Source organism: Loxodonta africana, chromosome 1 (genome assembly GCF_030014295.1).
Source record: "Loxodonta africana isolate mLoxAfr1 chromosome 1, mLoxAfr1.hap2, whole genome shotgun sequence".
Lineage (NCBI taxonomy): Eukaryota > Metazoa > Chordata > Mammalia > Proboscidea > Elephantidae > Loxodonta > Loxodonta africana.
The window spans coordinates 109,126,471-109,147,925 of NC_087342.1; the positions used below are offsets into that span (position 1 = coordinate 109,126,471).

Below are 21,455 nucleotides of genomic sequence, written 5' to 3' on the forward strand. Positions count from 1 at the left end.
GAAACCCTCTGGAACAGTTCTACTCGGTCCTTTGCAGTCGCTAGGAGCTGGACCTTAACAGGTTTTTAATTTGACCCAGCCAAGCCACCTGCCGCCAGGTGGTACCGGAATATAATCAATCCTAAAGTGAGTCGCATTCCAGCCTGGCCGCGGCATCCAATCCCAGGACGTGTCTCAGACACCGCCGCCCGATCGGCCCCAGCCCCTCCGCGCTCGCCGTCGGCAGGCGCGCACCCCGCAGCCGCGCGCTCTCCCGAGCGCCCCCAGGCGCGAGATCCTCCGGAGGCCCCCGCAGTTCACCGCAGCGCGGACGCCCGCTACTGCGCAGGCGCCTCACGAAGACCTCTGGCGGTGAGGCTTTGGTCTTCCCTCACCGCCGTCTCGGGCCTCCACACCGCCAGTGCCCGCGGGCGCTGGGTTCCGCGAACATCGGGTTCCCAGTGCGCGGAAGGAGCGGCGACGGCGGCGGCATCGGTGACGGCGGGTGAGTGTGAGTCTAGCGCATCCGGCGTTTTGGAGAGAAATGCCCCTCCCCCCAGTCCGCTAGAAGCTTTGGAAATAGAGATGGTACGACCCCCCCCCCCCCCCCCCCGCCACACACACACGGACACATACTCCCAGGGATGCTGGCGGGGACGTCCGCGAAGGGACGCTGACGGGCAGGCAAGTAGTGGGCCGAGGGGTAGCCGGGGCGGTGAGGGAAAAGGAACGGAAACGAAGCAGGTGGGTCTGGAGCAGGGAAGGGCACGCTGTGGTGTTAGGGGGGAAGGGAGAGCGGGGCTGAGAGGGCGGCAGTGGACCGGGTGAAGGCGGCAGGGATGAGGGACAAGGCCGCCGGGACCGGCCAGGCGGGGCGGGCGCCAGGAGGGAAGGCGGCAGCTTTACCGGAACACTGTCGAGGGCTTCAGAGGCATCTGTCTCTATGTGAGATTAGGGTTTATGTTTATATCAGTATTTTTATCATATGATATATGACCATATAATTATATTTAAAGTCTAATTTCCTAGAAAACTAAGCAATAAAAGGTAGCATTTAACCGCCTTTTTTGGGGGGCCGAGCACTGTGTTAAGCGAACCTTATGAGATGGCATCCCCGTTTTACAGATGATGGAAGTCAGGCTCAGCGAAATGAAGTGACTTGACCAAAGGTTTGCTTTTGCACCAGAACTGACTCCAAGAAGGGCTTGGCTTAACCCAGGCGATCTGGTGTACCTGACCCTGAAAATCTGGTGAATGCTGTAGGTGTTCTGGTTTTCTTTATTTTTTCCCCAGAGGTTGCCTCAGTCCGTTTTAAGGAAATTAAGCAATGTGGATCCTTGCTATTAAATTAGTTGTAAAATATAATTTGGGACAAATTTTGATAAAAACACAAGGAGTGCATCTTGGGGATTTTTTTTTTTTTTTTACCATGTAGAAAGTAAGATAAACGTAGCTGTTTTGAAGATAGTTGCTGAAGGATTTTGTGTACCCAGAAGAATTTGAGGATAATTTAGAATCCTAGAATTTTTAGGACCTGGGAAAGTTTTTAGGGAGAAGTAACTTTTTTCCTTAGAATATTAAGAAAATAACTAAGAATAATAATCTAAAGGTGATTACCTGAATTCTTTGTCCCTTGACAATGACACTATTTTAAAGTGTTGTACGAATTCCAACGAGCTCAAACATATCAAAAATCATGAAGATGAAGCAGTTTGGGGCAATGTTTTGTTCTCATACATAAGGAGGCCATGAGTCAGAGCCAACTGGATGGCAGCTAACAACAAGAGTTTCATTATAAATAATGCTTAGAATAAGACTTTTGTATTACAGAATAGATGACGTACAAATGGTGACAAATATCTTTCATTATCTCCTGTCACTGTTAAAATCTAACTTCACATGGCCTAAAAATGTCAAAGATGCCAGACATGCATTCCGTCAGGCAAGAAAATCATCCCAAAGAAGGTAGAATATGTTTTGTTCCCTGAGTTGAAGACCACAGCCTCAGATTTCTGGTTGCTATTGGGATATTTGGATGTAGACCAGATGAGTCTGCTTTATTCTTCCCTTCGATATTCTTTGCATTGAAAAATTATGGGATTTTCAAATATTTTGTAATATCACAACTGTCAAATTGCATTTCTTGAAAACTACTTAAGAACTTCTTAATGGGGATTTGCTTATTGCGTAACACTTCCTGTTAAAATGAAACAGGATGAGGTAGACATAGATCTAAAACCAAAAACCAAACCCAGTGCCATCGAGTCGATTCCAACTCACAGCAACCCTATAGGACAGAGTAGAACTGCCCCGTAGAGTTTCCAAGGAGCACCTGGTGGATTTGAACTGCTGACCCTTGGGCTAGCAGCTGTACCACTTAACCACTATGCCACCAGAATTTCCATAGAAGTAAAAAAAAAAAAAAAAAAGTAGGTACTGCTAATTTATGATGTTCTGGCAGAATAAGCTCTGCTAATAGTTTGGAAATTAATAACAACTAGCAGAGCTTAGGAGCTCTGGTGACGCAGTGGTTAAGAGCTATGGCTGCTAACCAAAAGGTCAGCAGTTTGAATCCACCAGCTGCTCCTTGGAAACCCTACAGGACAGTTCTGCTCTGTCCTGTAGGGTTGTTATGAGCCAGAGTCGACTCGGACGGGCAGTGGGCTTAGAGCTTAACCACATCTAGGCTTACAAACTTATTGAGTTGAGGGCATGAAATTAATAAAGCTACAATTGCTTTCTAAGCTTGGCCAATCACTGGACTTGGCTTCATCATATAAAAGAGAGGATTCTCCTAAATTATTTCTAATATATTTTATAGTTTCACAATGATATCCTAGCACAGATACTTTTTTCTAACATAACACCTTTGTTACTATAATAGGTAAAAGAAAACTAATTTTGACAGTCTGTCCTGTAACACTTTATGTATCCCCATTTTATGCACGAGGAAACGAAAGTTAGAAGGTTACATCTGCCCAAGATCCTCCATCTACTAAGTACATGCCCAGGTTCTTGGATCCTTGAAGTGTGCTAAGAGGTTACTGGCCATACTTGCTGCCGTAGAGTAGATTCCGACTCAGACTCATAGTGACCCAATAGGGCAAAGGAGAACTGCCTTGCAGGGTTTCCAAGGAGCAACTGGTGGATTCGAACTGCTGACCTTTTGGGTAGCAGCTGAGCTCTTAACCAGGGCTCCAGGGCTTACTGAATCCCTGGATAAATAGCATATGTTCCCTGAGCACCCTTCTCACTCGAGGATTTGAGGAAGAAAGGTTTTTATTTGTGACAGAGGTGTGGGCACAGGTTTTTGTTGTATTATTTTGAATATGAAAGGTGGTATAAAACATTTGCACATAGAAACACACAAGTCTGTTTTATGAAGTAGAGTACAAAGTTCACACAATTTTTTTAGATAAAATGAAATCTCAAAGATGTTTCCTGTTTTGTGGCAGAGCATTTCCAATGCATTTAACATCATTTCCTTTTTTTTTTAAATAAATATAACAGTTTTATTGAGATATGATTCACATGCCATACAGTTCATTTATTCAAAGAGTACAGTTTCACAGAGTTGTACATTTACCATAATCAATTTTAGAACATTTTCATCACCCCAAAATGAAACCTCATATCCATGGGCAATTACTGTCCGTTCCTTCCCTACCTCAACCCCCTCAGCCCCAGACAACCACTAATCTATTTTCTGTCTCTATAGATTTGCCTCTTCTAGATATTTCATATAAAGGGAATCATATAATAGGTGATCTTTTGTGACTGCCTTCTGTTACTTAGCCCAGTGTTCTCAAGGTTTATCCATGTTGTAGCATGTGTCATTACTGCATTCCTTTTTATTGCCGCATCGTATTCCATTGTCTGAATATACCACATTTTATTTATCTAGTCCCCAGTTGGTGGACACTTGAGTTGTTCCCATTTACTGGCTAGTTTTTTATTAACAATGTTGCTGTGAATGTTCGTGTACAAGTTTTTGTGTGGACATGTTTTCATTTCTCTTGAGTATATAAAAAATTGCTGGGTTATATGATGATTCTACGTTTAACTTTTTGAAGAACTGCCAGACTCTTTTCCAAAGTGGCTGCACCATTTTACACTCCCACCAGCAATGTATGAAAGTTGCAATCTCTCCACATTCTCACCAACACTTGTTATTGTCTTTTTTATTATTTCCATCCTAGTGGGTGTGAAGGTGTTGGTGACTCAGTGGTAGAATCCTGGTTCAGTGGTAGAATTCTCACCTTCCATTTGAGAGACTGGGGTTTGATTCCCGGCCAGTGCACCTCATGCGCAGCCATCCCCTGTCCGTCAGTGGAGGCTTATGTGTTGCTGTCATGCTGAACAGGTTTCATCGGAGCTTCCAGAATAAGACAGACTAGGAAGACAGGCCTGGCAATCTGCTTCCAATAAAAATCAGGCAGTGAAACCCTATGGATCACAACTGTCCAATCTGCAGTCAGTCATGAGGATGGTACAGGACCTGGCATCAATTCATTCCACTGTACATGGGGTCACTGTGAGCCAGAGCCAACTGAAGGGCAGCTAACAACAACAACAGTGAGTGTGAAGGGTATCTCATTGTAGTTTTGATTTGCATTTCCCTAATGGCTAATGGGAAACCCTGGTGGCATAGTGGTTAAGTGCTACGGCTGCTAACCAAAGGGCCGGCAGTTCAAAACCACCAGGCGCTCCTTGAAAACTCTATGGGGCAGTTCTCCTCTGTCCTATAGGGTCACTATGAGTTGGAATCGACTCGACAGCAGTGGGTTTAATGGCTAATGAAGTTGAGCGTATTTTCATGTGCTTATTTTTATTTACTGGGCAAGACTTCCTGTGTAGGAAGTAACTTTAGGATGTTCTGGAAGCAGTATTACTGAAGACCCTTTATAGGTCACTTAGATAATTGATGATTTTCTTTTGTATACCTTTCTAATACATTTCAGGCAGATTGTGACAGTGAAATACAGTAACTGAAAATTAAGGCTGGTAATTGATTCTGTAGCTATTTCACAGCAATTTGTGTGCATGTAGAGCCTAGATAATGGGGGTGCTTGAATGCCAGGCTAAGGTGTTTGGACTTTATGTGTAGGCAGGAGACCCTTTATTTTTGATTATAGAAGCGTCATGAACAGGGCTATGCCCAGAAAGATTAAGCTGGCACCAGACTTTGGATGAGAAAGGTGAAAGAGATAGAGATAGGAAGCTCAGTTTAAAAATTGTAGTGTTCTGGGCAGGATGTATTGAGGGCTTTAAGAAGTATGCCAACGTGAAGATAGAAAAGAGTGGGCATCTGTTAAAAATGCTTATAAAAATGCAGGTTCCTGACCTGTACCCTATACCTATGTCCTAAATCAGGATATTCTAGGTGTAGAGGCTAGAAGTTGTACTTTTAACAATGATTAATAAGTCTTCTGTCTGCCCTGCTGTATTAGATGATGTAAAGGTAGAATCAGTGGTGTGCTCAGGACAACTCAATGTGACTGAGAGGTTGTTTAAGCTGTTTGAAAGGACTAGGGAACCAAGGAAATAGGGCAGATTTGGAAGTGTAAAGAATGCATTCAGTTGCCATATATCAGGTTTTATGTGCCAACACTTATGTGGCAATGGGATTGGTTCGGATTTTACAAGGGTTATTCAGTGAAAGAGCCAGGGCAGTAAATAATGTTTTTGTTTTTAATGGAGTATCTGTCTTAGTCGTCTTGTGCTGCTATCACGGGAATACCACAAGTGGATGGCTTTAACAAAGAGAAATTTATTCTCTCACGGTCTGTTAGGCTACAGGTTCAAATTCAGGGCATCAGCTCCAGGGGAAGGCTTTCTCTCTCTGTTGGCTCTGGAGGAAGGTCCTTGTCATCAGTCTTCCTTGGCCTGGGAGCATCTCAGCACAGGAACCTCAGGTCCAAAGGATGAGCTCTGCTTCCAGCACTGCTTGCTTTCTTGGTGGTATCGGGTTCTCAGCTCTTTGCTCGCTTCCCTTTTATCTCTTGTAAGATAAAAGGTGGTATAGGCCACGCCCCAGGGAAGCTCCCTTTACATTGGATCAGGGATGTGACCCCTTACCAGGGTTTAACAATCCCACCCGAATCCTCTTTAACATAAAGCTACAATCACAAAATGGGGGACAACCACAGAATACTGGGAATCATGGCCTAACCAAGGTGATACACACATTTTGGGGGGAACATAATTCAATTCATAGCAGCATCATTTCCTCTTAAGAAAATACTTGCCATCTATTTGCTATTTTAAGTCTTCTGTGTTATTAGACAAAAGTATTTGAGTATGGAGAAATAGCTATACCCAGAGAGAAACCAGGGAATTTACTCATTCCAGGCTTTCATGAAGACCTGTATGTTCTTTACATGAGTTCTAAGATTGCTGGAACCTAGGGCAGCTGTTTGCCCAGTTCTGACTGCCTGAGGGAAGAGATGAGTTGTACATAAACATTGTGTCAGAGGGCATAAAATACTGAATGAAAAGGGACGCACCACTGTCTAGATTCTTGCTAGCTTAAATTGCTGAGGTATGATTGGGACCATTTGTCTGTGGGGTATATATCTCTTTTTACCACTCATTAGTTATCAGGGGTTATTATTCTTTCCTTTGGAGAGTGTCATGGATTGAATTGTGTCCCCCCAAAATATCTGTCAGCTTGGGTAGGTCATGATTTCCTTGTATGATTGTATGATTGTCTATCATTTTATCTTATGATGTGATTTCCCTATGTGTTGCTGGGAGCAGAGCTCATTCTTTGGACCTGAGGTTCCCGTGCTGAGAGCTCCTAGACCAAGGGAACACTGATAACAAGGACCTTCCTCCAGAGCCGACAGAGAGAAAGCCTTCCTCTGGAGCCAATACCCTGAATTTGGACTTCTAGCCTACTGGACTGTGAGAGAATAAACTTGTGTTTGTTAAAGCCATCCACTTGTGGAATTTCTGTTACAGCAACACTAGATGACTAAGACAGAATTTGATACCAAGAGTGGGGTGCTGCTCTAACAGATACCTAAAATGTGGAAGCAGTTTTGAAACTGTGAAGGGATAGAGGACTGGCAGTAGCAGAGAAGCGGCAGCAGCAGAGGATCGGAAGCAGCAGGGAAGTGGCAGCAGCAAAGGACTGGAAGCAGCAGAGAAGTGGCAGCGGCAGAGAACTGGTAGCAGCAGAACCAGATGACCAGCGCCTGACAGTACTGGAGCTGACCCATGGAGCGAGAGAGCTGAGTGCCTGTGAGCAGGAGGCATCCTGGTGGAGTGGGGTGCCTCCGGGCACTTATTGGCGGAGCTATAGAGTTTTGGAACACTTGCTCCAGCAGGGCAGATGCAGGTGTGAGGCCCGAGGGCCAAAAGGCCAAGAGACCAGGAAGCAGAGGCTAAAGAGACAAGGAACACAGGAAGCCGAGCTGCCTCAGTCTCAAAATGTATGGCCAGGACCTCTGGAGTTTCAAAGGGTAGAGCCATAGCCTCTGGTGTTTCTAAGGGTGGAGTTGCCACTCACTTGGATAAGGAGAATAGTGTGCCTAAAGTCAAGGGAGCACAGTTGCTATCCCAGTGGCCCTGGAAGGCAGAGCTGAAGCCCGGGGCCAAGGGGCTTCCACTCAGAATCGGGAGAATGTGGCCAATATCTCCAGTCTGGAGGGCAGGGTGATTGTGTAAATTGTCTCAGAGAACAGAGGGGTTATTTTAAAGGCCTGAGGGCTAATCTAATGAGTTCTGCTAACTTGCTTGGTGCCTTTTATGCCATCTTTCTCTCCAGTTTCTCCTATTTGTAATGGGAATGTCTAGCTTGTGCTTATTCTGCCATTGTACTTTGGAAGCAGAAAACTTGTATTCTGCATTTCACAGATGAAGAGGAATTTTTGGATTTTGGACTCGGAGTTGATTTAAGACTGTTGCTATGATATGATGGGTTGAATATGTGTTACATGTGGCTAGGACATGAATTTTGGGAGGCCAAAGGGTAGAGTGTCATGGATTGAATTGTATCCCCCCAAAATATCTGTCAGCTTGGCTAGGTCATGATTCTCTTGTATGATTGTCTGCTGTCTTAGTCATCTAGTGCTGCTGTAACAGAAATACCACAAGTGGATGACTTTAACAAAGAGAAGTTTATTTTCTCACAGTAAAGTAGGCTAAAAGTCCAAATCCAGGGTATAAGTTCCAGAGGAAGGCTTTCTGTCTCTGTCAGCTCTGGAGGAAGGTCTTTCTTGTCAGTCTTCCCCTGGACCAGGAGCTTCTCTGCACAGAAACCCCGGGTCTAAAGAACACACTCTGCTCCCAGTGCTTCTTCCTTGGTGGTATGAGGTCTCCCTGTCTCTCTGCTTGCTTCTTTCTTTTATATCTCAAGAGACTGCTTCAAGACACAATCCAGTCTTGTAGATGGAGTCCTGCCTCCCCAACCCAACTGCTGCCCATCCTCCCTCATTAACATCATAGAGGCAGGATTTACAACATACAGGAAAATCACACAATACCAGGAATCATGGCCCAGCCAAACTGATACACACATTTTTGGGGTGACGTAATTCAACACATGACATCTACCATTTTATTTTCTGATGTGATTTCTCTGTGTGTTGTAAATCCTATCACTGTGATGTAATAAGATGGATTAAAAAAAAAAAAAAAAAAACCTATTGCCGTCAAGTCGATTCTGACTCATAGTGACCCTATAGGACAGAGTAGAACTGCCCCATAGAGTTTCCAAGGAAAGCCTGGTGGATTCAAACTGCCGACCTTTTGGTTAGCAGCCATAGCGCTTAACCACTATGCCACAAGGGTTTCCAGGATGGTTTAGTGGCAGTTATATTGATGAGGTCTACAAGATTAGGTAGGGTCTTAAGCCAATCTCTTTGAGATATGAAAGAGAGAAGCAAGCAGAGAGATAGGGGGACCTCCTACCACCAAGAAGGAGCAGCACGGGGAGCGGAGTGTGTCATTTAGACCTGAGGTTCCTGTGCTGAGATGCTCCCCGACCAAGGGAAGACTGATGACAAGGACATTCCTCCAGAGCCGACAGAGAAAGACTTCCTCTGAAGCCAATGCCCTGAATTCGGACTTCTAGCCTACTGGACTGTGAGAGAATAAACTTCTCTTTGTTAAAGCCATCCACTTGGTGGTATTTCTGTTATAGCAGCACTAGATGACTAAGACAGAGAAGTAGTTTGATTTGTTACTCTGTACTGCTCTTAGTTTCTTAGAAAGGCACTGGCAATGCCAGTCATGCTTCACAGTCAGAAGACAGCCCATCTCAGGAGAAAATGATAGAAAATAAGATCTTGTGCCTTTGATCTTCAGAAATTTAAGTCAGTGATTCTGGGAGGAAGGCAAGGGGAGATGACAGCTTCAATCAGTATTTGAATGACTGTAAGTACACAGATCATCTAGCTGGTATGTTTGAAAGAAAGAAAGTCTAGTTGGGAGAAAGATGAATACACAAGAAATGGCTCATAAACTTAATACTCATTCTTACTAGTTAGCACATAGTGAGTCTGACTGGGTTCCAGACCCCCTGTGCTGACTTCACATTTCTTCTTTTAATCCTCATCCCCACCAATACACTTGCCTTACTGCTGGTCGTGTTTGGGACCTCAAAGTGCATATCCTGTGGCTGTACCTGGGATCTTACTAATCTGAAATAATGAATTCACTCTCCTAACTCTGATCACAACCCTACATCCGTATAATTTCTACAGAATGCTCTTAAAACATCAGTTCTTTGACTTCATCACAACCTTTAGACCAAAACCTTTACTTCTCAAATCTCTGTCAGCTTCAGTTTAGTTGTTGCAGCTCAGATTTCAGCCACATTTTTGTCAATATCTTCAACTTCATTATCCTTCATTATCTGGGAGAATCTCCGGTCTGGGTAGGATTAGCTGCCTGTTTTGTTCATGTCTATGCCAGGGCCAATGAATTGCTAGAAAAAATCAAGCAACAGAGTCACTATAAAAATTCATGTTGCCCACCAATCCTAAAGTTTCCTGGTACTCTCTGTCATTCTCCAAATTGGCTATTTCATTTTCCATGTTTCTAAAATGGAACCTTTCGTAACCCTGTTCCCTCTCAATAATTAATCCTACATCTGCAACACAGAGAAAGCAGCTCCCTTCACCTCAAACCTGTTAGCGTACCTATCCTCTGCTCCTTATTTCCTGTTAAAATGAGAAGGGTATCCTGTCAAACTAGAGAAATTCATTCCACCTAAGTCAAATATCCCTTTTTCTCGGGGATCAAAAAAGATAGAGCCTGAAGGCAGGGGGATTAGTTAGAGGAGAGTTGTTTTTGTAATCAGTGGATAATAAAAAAGAAGGGAAAATCAGGTATAACTCTGAGCTTGGGATATTAGGAAGAATAGTTATATCTTTAGCTGTAAAAGAAAGTTTAAGTGGGATGTGGTGATAAAATTCATTTCAACAGCCGTTGGATTTCTTCAGAAGATACTGGCATCCAATTCCCTGCAAGGCCATGTCAATTTGTTAGTCAGCCTTCTGTGAATACTGAGGCAGATACAGACTGAGGCGGGCCTTTTCCTAAAATAGCATTTATTTCTTATTCTCTTTTTGTATGTCAGTGTTTTTCAAAAAGAACTGATGATGAGAAAATATGGTAGAATCTCCATCTCCTATTTCTGTGGATTAAAGGGAAGTCTGGGGTACCCTAGACAGGCACGTGGACCTTGCCAGATGGAATATACAGGAATCAAATATACTACATTTGTGGAAAGAAATGATGGAACAGCTCAATATCATCAGTCAGACAAGGCCAGCGGCCAACCATGAAACAGATCATCACTTGCTCATATGCAAGTTCAAGTTGAAGCTGAAGAAAATTAGAACAAGTACATGACAGCCAAAGAATGACCCTGAGTGTATCCCACCTGAATTTAGAGACCATGTCAAGAACACAATTGACGCATTGAACGCTAACGACCAAAGACCAGATGAGTTGCGGAATGACATCATACATGAGGAAAGCAAGAGGCTGTTAAAAAGACAGGAAAGAAAGAAAAGACCAAAATGGGTATCAGAAGAGACTCTGAAACTTGCCCTGAAATGTAGAGCAGCTAAAAAGATTGGAAGAAATGATGACGTGAAAGAGCTGAACAGAAGATTTCAAAGGGCAGCAAGAGAAGACAAAGTAAAGTATTATAATGAAGTGTGCAAAGACCTGGAGTTAGAAAACCAAAAGGGGAGAATGTGCTTGGCATTTCTCAAACTGAAAGAACTGAAGAGAAAATTGCAATATTGAAGGATTCTACAGGGAAAATATTGAACGAAGCAGGAGCATCAAAAGAAGATGGAAGGAATACACAGAGTCACTGTACCAAAAAGAATTGGTTGACGTTCAGCCATTTCAGGAGGTAGCATATGATCAAGAACCGATGATACTGAAGGAAGAAGTCCAAGCTGCATGAAGGCATTGATGGAAAGCAAGCCTTCAGGAATTGACAGAATACCAACTGAGATGTTGCAACAAGGGGTTGCAGTGCCAGAGGTATTCACTCGTCTATGTCAAGAAATTTGCAGGACAGCTGCCCAGCTGGCTGACTGGAAGAGATCCGTATTTGTGCCCATTCCAAAGAAAGGTGACCCAGAAGACTGTGGAAATTATCCAAAAGTAGGTCTTATCTACTATATAATCAGTAAATAACATTCTCCCACCCTCCCTCCCTCCCCCTTCTCATAACCACAAAAGAATGTGTTCTCAGTTTAAACTATTTCTCAAGATCTTATAATAGTGGTCTTATACAATATTTGGCCTTTTGCAACTGACTAATTTTACTCAGCATAATGCCTTCCAGGTTCCTCCATGTTATGAAATGTTTCACAGATACCTTACTGTTCTTTATCGATGTGTAGTATTCCATTGTGTGAATATACCATAATTTATTTATCCATTCATCTGTTGATGGACACCTTGGTTGCTTCCATCTTCTTGCTATTGTATACAGTGCTGCAGTAAACGTGGGTGTGCATATATCTGTTCATGTAAAGGCTTTTATTTCTCTAGGATATATTCTGAGGAGTGGGATTGTTGAGTCGTATGGTAGTTCTATTTCTAGCTTTTTAAAGAAATGCCAAATCGATTTCCAAAGTGGTTGTACCATTTGACATTCCCACCAGCAGTGTATAAGTGTTCCAATCTCTCCGCATCCTCTCCAACATTTATTATTTTGTGTTTTTTGGATAAATGCCAGCCTTGTTGGAGTGAAATGGAATCTCATTGTAGTTTTAATTTACATTTCTCTAATGGCTAATGATCGAGAACATTTCCTCATGTATCTGTTAGCCACCTGAATGTCTTCTTTAGTGAAGTGCCTGTTCATATCCTTTTCCCAATTTTTAATATGGTTGTTTATCTTTTTGTGGGTTGAGTTTTAGCAGAATCGTGTAGATTTTAGAGATTAGGCGCTGGTCAAAGATGTCCTAGCTGAAAATTTTTTCCCAGTCTGTAGGTGGTCTTTTTACTCTTTTGGTGAAGTCTTTAGATGAGCATAGGTGTTTGATTTTTGGGAGCTCCCAGTTATCTGGTTTCTCTTCATCATTTTTAGTAATTTTTTTATTCCATTTATGGTTTGTATTAGCGCTGCTAATGTTGTCCCTATTTTTTCTTCCGTCATCTTTATCATTTTAGACTTTATGTTTAGGTCTTTGATCCATTTGGAGTGAGTTTTGGTGCATGGTGTGAGGTATGGGTCCTGTTTCATTTTTTTGCAAATGGATATCTAGTTATGCCAGCACCATTTGTTAAAAAGACTGTGTTTTCCCCAATTAACTGACACTGGGCCTTTGTCAAATACCAGCTGCTCATATGTGGATGGATTTATATATGCGTTCTCAATTCTGCTCCATTGGTCTATGTGTCTGTTGTTGTACCAGTACCAGGCAGTTTCGACTACTGTGGCTGTGTAATGTGTTCTAAAATCAGGTAGAGTTAGGCCTCCCCCTTTCTTCTTCTTTTTCAGTAGTGCTTTATTTATCTGGGGCCTCTTTTCCTTCCGTATGAAGTTGGTGATTTGTTTCTCCATCACATTAAAAAATGTAGTTAGAATTTGGATCAGAAGTGCATTGTATATATAGATGGCTTTTGGTAGAATAGACATTTTTATAATGTTAAGTCTTCCTATCCATGAGCAAGGTATGTTTTTGTACTTACATAGGTCCCTTTTAGTTTCTTGCAGTAGTACCTTGTAGTTTTCTTTGTATAGGTCTTTACATCTTTAGTAAGATTTTTTCCTAAGTATTTTATCTCACTGGGGGCTACTGTGAATGGTATTGATCTGGTGATTTCCTCTTCAGTGTTCTTTTTGTTGATGTAGAGGAATCCAAGTGATTTTTGTATGTTTATCTTGTAACCTGACACTCTGCTGAACTCTTCTATTAGTTTCAGTAGTTTTCTGGAGGATTCCTTAGGGTTTTCTGTGTATAAGATCATGTCATCTGCAAATAGAGATAATTTTACTTCTTCCTTGCCAATCTGGATGCCCTTTATTTCTTTGTCTAGCCTAATTGTTCTGGCTAGGACATCCAGTACAATGTTGAATAAGAGTGGTGATAAAGGGCATCCTTGTCTGGTTTCCATCCTCAAGGGAAATGCTTTCAGGCTCTCTCCATTTAGGATGATGTTGGCTGTTGGCTTTGTATAGATGCCCTTTATTATGTTGAGGAATTTTCCTTCAATTCCTATTTTGCTGAGAGTTTTTATCATGAATGGGTGTTGGACTTTTCAAATGCCTTTTCTGTATCAATTGATAAGATCATGTGGGTTTTGTCTTTTGTTTTATTTATATGTTGGAATACATTAGTTGTTTTTCTAATATTAAACCAATCTTGCATACCTGGTATAAATCCCACTTCCTCGTGGTGGATTATTTTTTTGATACGTTGTTGAATTCTATTGGCTAGAATTTTGTCGAAGATTTTTGCATCTATGTTTATGAGGGATATAGGTCTGTAATTTTCTTTTTTTGTAGTGTCTTTACCTGGTTTTGGTATCAGGAATATGCTGGCTTCATAGAATGAGTTAGGTAGTATTACATCCTTTTCTATGCTTTGAAATACCTTTAGTAGTAGTGATGTTAACTCTTCTCTCAATGTTTGGTGGAACTCTGCAGTGAAGCCATCCAGGCCAGAGGTTTTTTTTTGTTGGGAGTTTTTTGATTACCTTTTCAATCTCTTTTTTTCTTATGGGTCTATTTAGTTGTTCTACTTCTGATTGTGTTAGTTTAGGTAGGTAATGTGTTTCTAGGAATTCATCCATTTCTTCTAGGTTTTCAAATTTGTTAAAGTACAATTTTTCGTAGTAATCTGATATGATTCTTTTCATTTCAGTTGGGTCTGTTGTGATATGGCCCATCTCGTCTCTTATTCTGGTTATTTGTTTCCTTTCCTGTATTTCTTTAGTTAGTCTGGCCAATGGTTTATCAATTTTGTTAATTTTTCCAAAGAACCAGCTTTTGGCTTTGTTAATTCTTTGAATTTTTTTTCTGTTCTCTAATTAATTTAATTCTGCTCTAATTTTTATTATTTCTTTTCTTCTGGTGCCTGACGGATTCTTTTGTTGCTTGCTTTCTATTTGTTCAATTTGTAGGGACAGTACTCTGATTTTGGCTCTTTCTTCTTTATATATGTGTACATGTATCAATATAAATTGACCTGTGAGCACTGCTTTTGCTGTGTCCCAGAGGTGTTGATAGGAAGTGTTTTCAATCTCGTTGCATTCTATGAATTTCTTTATTGCCTCCTTAATGTCTTCTATAACCCAGTCTTTTTTGAGCAGGGTATTGTTCAGTTTCCATGTATTTAATTTCTTTTCCCTGATTTTTCTGTTATCAACTTCTACTTTTATGGCCTTATGGTGTAAAAGACCTCTTTAAAGTATTAAAGAGCAAAGATGTCACTTTGAGGACTAAGGTGTGTACCTGACGCAGGCTGTGGTATTTTTCGTCACCTCATATGCATCCAAAAGCTGGACAGTGAATAAGGAAGACTGAAGAAGAATTGACGTTTTTGAATTATGGTGTTGGCAAAGAACATCGAATATACCGTGGACTCCCAGAAGAACAAACAAATCTGTCTTGGAAGAAGTACAGCAGGAATGCTCCTTGGAAGCAAGGATGGTGAGATTTCACCTCACGTACTTTGGACATGTTATCAGGATAGCCCAGTCCCTGGAGAAGGACATCATGGTTGATAAGGTAGAGGGTCAGCGAAAAAGAGTGGCTGCAACAATGGATTCAAGCGTAGCAATGATTGTGAGGATGGCACAGGACTAGGCAGTCTTCTGTTCCGTTCCGTTGTACATAGGGTTGGTGTGAGTTGGAACTGACTGAATGGCACCTAACAACATCAGGGCACTAGTTATTAAACTAGATAAATCATCCATCTCTGGAACCTCAGGAAACCAAATAGGAGTATTTATGTGGAGTTTAAGAGTGACATGTTTTCCCTTCAGAGTGTAAGGATGGGATAGGAAATATATAAATAGGAAATTAGACAAGTAAAGGCAATTTTCATTTTTTCCAATTTAGTTTTATTCGGTTATCTTTCAATGAATGTTATTGTTTAATTTTTAAGTTGATATAGGGAAGCTGACATATAAAATGCTTTTAAGTGTTGATTCCCTTCTCCTAATAGCTAAAATTCTGAAACTTAATCTAAATCAAATATTGTTACTACTTATAAATCATGGTTTTTTTGTTTTTTGTTTTTTTTTTAGGAACACTGATTGCTCTTCTTCACCATGTTAATGATGAAGTTATTAATAATATTTATATTTTATGGACTTATAACTGGTTCTAGAGGTAACTCTTCTTATAGTTTGCCACCCAAGTTACTACTCGTTTCCTTTGATGGCTTCAGAGCTGACTATCTACAGAACTATGAATTTCCTCATCTTCAGAATTTTATTAATGAAGGTGTCTTGGTAGAACATGTTAAAAATGTTTTTATCACAAAAACATTTCCAAACCACTACAGTATTGTGACAGGCTTGTATGAAGAAAGCCATGGTATAGTGGCCAACTCCATGTATGATGTAGCCACAAAGAAACATTTTTCTGACTCTAACGACAAGGATCCGTTTTGGTGGAATGAGGCAGTACCTATTTGGGTGACCAATCAACTTCAGGGAAACAGATCAAGTGCTGCTGCTATGTGGCCTGGTACTGATGTACTCATTCACAATACCACACCTTCCTATTTTATGAATTATAACTCTGCAGTGTCATTTGAAGAGAGACTAAATAATATTACTATGTGGCTGAGTAATTCGAACCCACCAGTCACCTTTGCAACACTGTATTGGGAAGAACCAGATGCAAGTGGCCACAAATATGGGCCTGAAGATAAAGAAAACATGCGTACAGTATTGAAAGTAATAGATGATCATATTGGTTACCTAGTCCAGAAACTCAAAATGTTAGGATTGTGGGAAAATCTTAATGTGATCATTACAAGTGATCATGGGATGACCCAGTGTTCTAAGGAAAGACTGATAAACTTGGACGGCTGCATCGATCATACAAACTATGCTCTTATAGATGCGTCCCCCGTTGCTGCAGTACTTCCCAAAATAAGTAAGTAAACTTCTAGCCTAAGGATGCTGTGATTTGAATGGGGCAATTGATCGAGGATGGGGAGTTGTGTAAAATAATGAAGCTTCTGGCTTTTTGTAGTTCAGGACCACAGACAATTATACTTACTTAGAGTGAGATTATGTATTTTTTTCCCATAGTTTGCAAGTTTTAGGCAATCGAATTAAGGTTTGGGTTCAAAGTGATTATTTCTTTGCATTTTGAAATATTTCTTAATTATTCACACTAACAGAAAGAGGGACTATTTATCCTTAAAAACATCTGGGATTTTTGTGTGAGATGTACCTTTCCTCTACTGATTTTACATTTAGATTTCCCTAGAAAGTTAGACCCGAAAAGTATCCCCTTTCTATAAAAGGCCACCAGGGATAATCCACAGAATGAAAGAGAGATGTATGTGTGCATGCACATGTATGTGTGTGTGGTATATAAATATAAAAAGATACACATGTATGTGTCTGTCATCAGCCCTCAGGACTGTCACATAATTATTATTGCTCTTTAAGAATTAAAAAGTGACTTAGTAGATGTCATTGTTCAGAATTTATTTCCATCTATTCAAAGCTCTTTTTTCCTTATCAGGCTACCATAACTTTTTCTTCCTTGCTATTTCTTTTTCTTCCAGATAGAACAGAGGTTTATAACCAACTGAAAGCCTGTGACCCTCACATGAACGTTTATCTCAAGGAAGATATTCCTGCAAGATTTCATTACCAACATAATGATCGCATTCAGCCTATTATTTTGGTTGCTGATGAAGGCTGGACAATTGTGCAAAATAAAACGTTAACAAAATGTAAGTATTTAGGGTATTTCTTTTGTATCCTAGAGATAAATCACAATTGTGACACTGTGTTAACGTGGTACTTTGATTTAGAGATGCTTACATGATACAACGGGTTCAATTTTTGACTAGATAATTTTCATGTATCCATTCGATAGCAGTTTATAATTAACATTGAACCCTTAGATTGGAAGGTTGGTTGTCCATTAATAAGGGTAAGAGTGCAGTTTTACTTTCTTACCGTGACTGTAGTTCCTGTCAGTAACTTTCAAGGTTGGTTCTCCTGATTTGTAGAAAATAAAAAAGAGAGAAGTAAAGAAACAAAGTAAAAGGGGATTGTTGTTATTAACTGCCTTCAGGTCAGCCCCAGACTTGGGGTGACTCTGTGCACAATGACATCAGATCGTAGTGATGTGTTGGGTTTTCATTGACTGATATTTGGAAACACATTACCAGGCCTTTCTTCCTAGCCTTAGTTGGGCAGCTTTGTTGAAACCTGTTGAGCATCTTAGTGACACGGAAGCCTCCACTGACAGACGGGTGGTACTGCACTTGATGTGCATTGGCTGGGAACTGAATGGAAAGCAAGAATTCTACCACTGAACCACCACTTCCCTAAAAGGGGATTAACTAATTCAAAGTCCTTTTTATTTTTTTGTGTTAAAAAAATTTGTCCAAGAATCCCTACGCCATTTCTCAATGATGAAATCATTTACCTGAATGCCACAAGTATTTAGAACACTGGCAATACCAGAGATTAAACAAATAAAACTCAACCAAGTAAACAAAATACATGTCAAAAGCTCTCCTAAAACTGAGGAAACTTAGAGAAGAATCTTACAAGTCTTCTTCATTCGGAACTTATTTATCCTTATTTTGCATTCAATTTGAATACTTTTTTAAAAAATCTGATTTTGTGGTCTACAGCAGGGGTCAGAAAACTTTTTCTATAAAGGACCAGATAGTAAATATTTTAGGCTCTTGGAAGAGCTAGCCTCTGTCTCAACTACTCCACTCTGCCCTCGTAGTTCAAAAGCAGCCATAGACTGTATGTGAATAATGGCATGACTATGTTCCAGTGAAACTTTGTTTATAAAAACAGGTGGTAGGCTGAATTTGGGCCTTCAGCTGTACTTTGCAAATCACTGGTTTATAGCAGATCAGAAGCATCAGGCAAAGATAAGACCTAAGGGTCAATGGAATTTATATATTATTTACATTTCTGTTGTTTTATATACTGCTTGGATATGCATATATATATATGCATATGCATATATATATATGTGTGTGTATGTTGTTAGGTGCCGTTGAGTCAGTGCCAACTCACAGTGACCCTATTGGACAGAGTAGAACTGCCCTGTAGCATTTCCAAGGAGCAGCTGGTAGATTCGAACTGCTGACCTTTTGGTTAGCAGCTGTAGCTCTTACCCACTGGGCCACCAGGGCTCCATATATGTGTGTGCGTATCTATACACACACATATGTATATACATATATATACACATACATATGTATATACATATATATACACGTACATATGTATGTATATATATATACACATACATATGTATATTTGTGTATGTATGTTTATAGTATTGAAATAATATGTATGTGTAATATATCTGCCTTTTTATCTTATTGGGCACGTGTTCTTTTTACTACGAAATATCTAAAGCGTACAAATAAAGAATAACAAACACTGATGCACTCATCACTCAGCGACCTATACTAAATATAAAAGTGGAAGCTTATTAAATGTAACTAGTATACAGTAAAAGGCAAAATTTGTTTAAAAAAAAAAAAACTAAAGATTGGGCATCTGGTATGGGAATTACATCAAGGACTATCACGTTTTTTCTTTGAGTCTGACTTTTATTAGACTAACAAGTTGGAGTCATCTGGTTAGATTTCACATTCAATTTAAGAATGCCTTCTGCAACATTCTCAGTTAAATGGCCCTGCTGATGTTAGGGTATTTGTTAACTGTAAGTAAACCAGTAGGACATTCTGTAATCTTGTTTCTTATATTGTATCGCAGGAGCAGTTGAAATAGGTAAGGCTGTAGATTCACTTCTTCCTCATCCACTGCCTTACTCACTTCTGTTTCCCCACTTATCCTGGACCCTCAGCTGTACCATTCTTGCTGTCACTGGTGCTGTTTGCAGTGGGCTTTTGCAGACGGTGCTGGAGATTGACAAGTGGAGTAAGTGGGGCTAGGGCTGAAACATAAGTATATCAGGTTGAGAAGTAGTGTTAAAGCCTGAGGCCATGAAAGATTGGGAAAGTGGTAGATAAGGGGGAGAGAAGGATGTGAAATAGGAAGTGTGGCCCAGTAGAAGAAAATGGAAATTTTTATTTCTGACCCCTGCCTGGTGCAACTCACCGGAATGTCAGTGGATGGGAATTATACTGGCAAGAATCTGTTAATACTTATATTTTGTTGTTGCTCTTTAGTTGCCATCTAGTCACTTCCAACTCGCAGAAATCACATGCGTTACAGAGTACAACTGCTCCACAGGGTTTTCTTGGCTGTAATCTTCATATAATCACTAGGCCTTTTCTTCCACGGTACCGCTGAGTGGGATCAAGCCACCAACCTTTAGATTAGTAGTCAAGCTCAAACCATTTGCACTACCCACGAACCTGTACTTACACTTACCATTGTTGTCAAGTTAATTCCAACTCATGGTAACCCCATGTGAGTCAGAGTAGAACTGTGCTCCGTAGAGTTTTCAATGGCTGATTTTTCAGAAGTAGATTGTCAGGCCTTTCTTCTGAGGTGCTTCTAGGTGGACTTGAACTGCCAAACTTTTAGTTTGCAGCCAAGTGTGTTAACCATTTGTACCAGCAAGGGACTAGAAAGAAGTCATTTTGTGACAGAAAATCTGATCTTGTTCACTAACATCATTTTTTTCTTCTTCAGTAGGTGACCATGGTTATGATAATTCATTGCCTAGTATGCATCCGTTTTTAGCTGCCCACGGTCCTGCATTTCACAGAGGCTACAAGCACAGCACCATTAACATTGTGGATATCTATCCAATGATGTGCCACATCCTGGGATTAAAGCCACAGCCCAATAATGGAACCTTTGGTAATACGAAGTGTCTGTTAGTTGACCAGTGGTGCATTAATCTCCCGGAAGCCATTGGAATTGTTATCGGTGTGCTTTTGGTGTTAACCACTCTAACGTGCCTCCTAATAATCATGAAGAATAGACTGTCTGTCCCACACTCGTTTTCCCGACTTCAGCTACAGGACGATGATGATGATCCTTTAATTGGGTGACACATGCTGAGGGTTTTTGTAAAGTGTCTTCAGTTAGTCACAAAACTAAGGATACGCCCAAGGAATGGTATTGTAACTACGAACAAGTCACTCTGAAAGACAAAAAAGCTAGACCAAGCATGCTAACGTTTTTTGTTTTTTATCGTGTTTGGTGCATTAGCCAATATAAATAACCCTGACTATAGTAAAAATTGCTTGTAAATCATTATTGATTAACACAATGTATTTCTCTACCTAGAAACATCTTTTGAGAAGAATACTCCCTCTGCTTTTTTGTTTGTGTTTGTGTGATAAAGATGAGATACATCTTTAAATGAGACCATAACAAAATTTAGTGGGAGTGCATTTATAATAAATTTGTATATTTGTAAATGGAAGGACAGAAATCCTTACACAGTTCTTGAATTTTGTGTATCAGGGAAGAAATGTTTCCTATATTTTTATATTTATATTTAATAGAGTTTGTATCCCAAGTAAACACTTGAGGTAGGAAATTCTCTGTAGTGGTTCATAAGATTGGTTAACCAGGTGGATGAGATTGAGCATATGAATAAATTATTTTAAGGAAAGCTATTTAAAAAAAAAATGTCATACAAAGCCTCATTTGTTACCATTGTGTCTTTTTTAAGACACAAAAGCTGTTGCAGTCTTCCCGTTTTATATTTTGAAGATAATTGCTAATAAGAAATTCAGAATGGAGAAAAGTACTGAAGGCATTTGGTTAATGCTTTTGTGTAAGTTATTTAACTGGGTGTGTTTGCCTGTGTACACACGCACAGATGTCTTGACTTA

At 40.4% G+C, this 21,455-nt stretch overlaps 1 protein-coding gene across 5 annotated transcripts; it reads left to right on the forward strand.

The window, feature by feature from the left end:
• The first annotated feature begins 355 nt into the window (after positions 1-355).
• On the forward strand, positions 356-21,365 carry ENPP4 (ectonucleotide pyrophosphatase/phosphodiesterase 4). 5 transcript variants are annotated; one of them, XM_064286903.1, is made up of 5 exons: positions 368-484; positions 1,105-4,554; positions 15,715-16,573; positions 17,217-17,387; positions 20,299-21,365. In XM_064286903.1, the coding sequence occupies exons 3-5, from the start codon at positions 15,739-15,741 to the stop codon at positions 20,661-20,663; spliced, it is 1,371 nt and encodes a 456-aa protein (XP_064142973.1). In that variant the 5' UTR covers positions 368-484; positions 1,105-4,554; positions 15,715-15,738; the 3' UTR covers positions 20,664-21,365. The 5 variants fall into 5 exon arrangements, with proteins under 5 accessions (XP_003403934.3, XP_064142973.1, XP_023401080.2 ...); XM_003403886.4 differs by lacking the exon at positions 1,105-4,554 and having other exon boundaries at positions 356-484; XM_023545312.2 differs by lacking the exons at positions 368-484; positions 1,105-4,554 and adding an exon at positions 594-663.
• Positions 21,366-21,455: the final 90 nt, after the last annotated feature.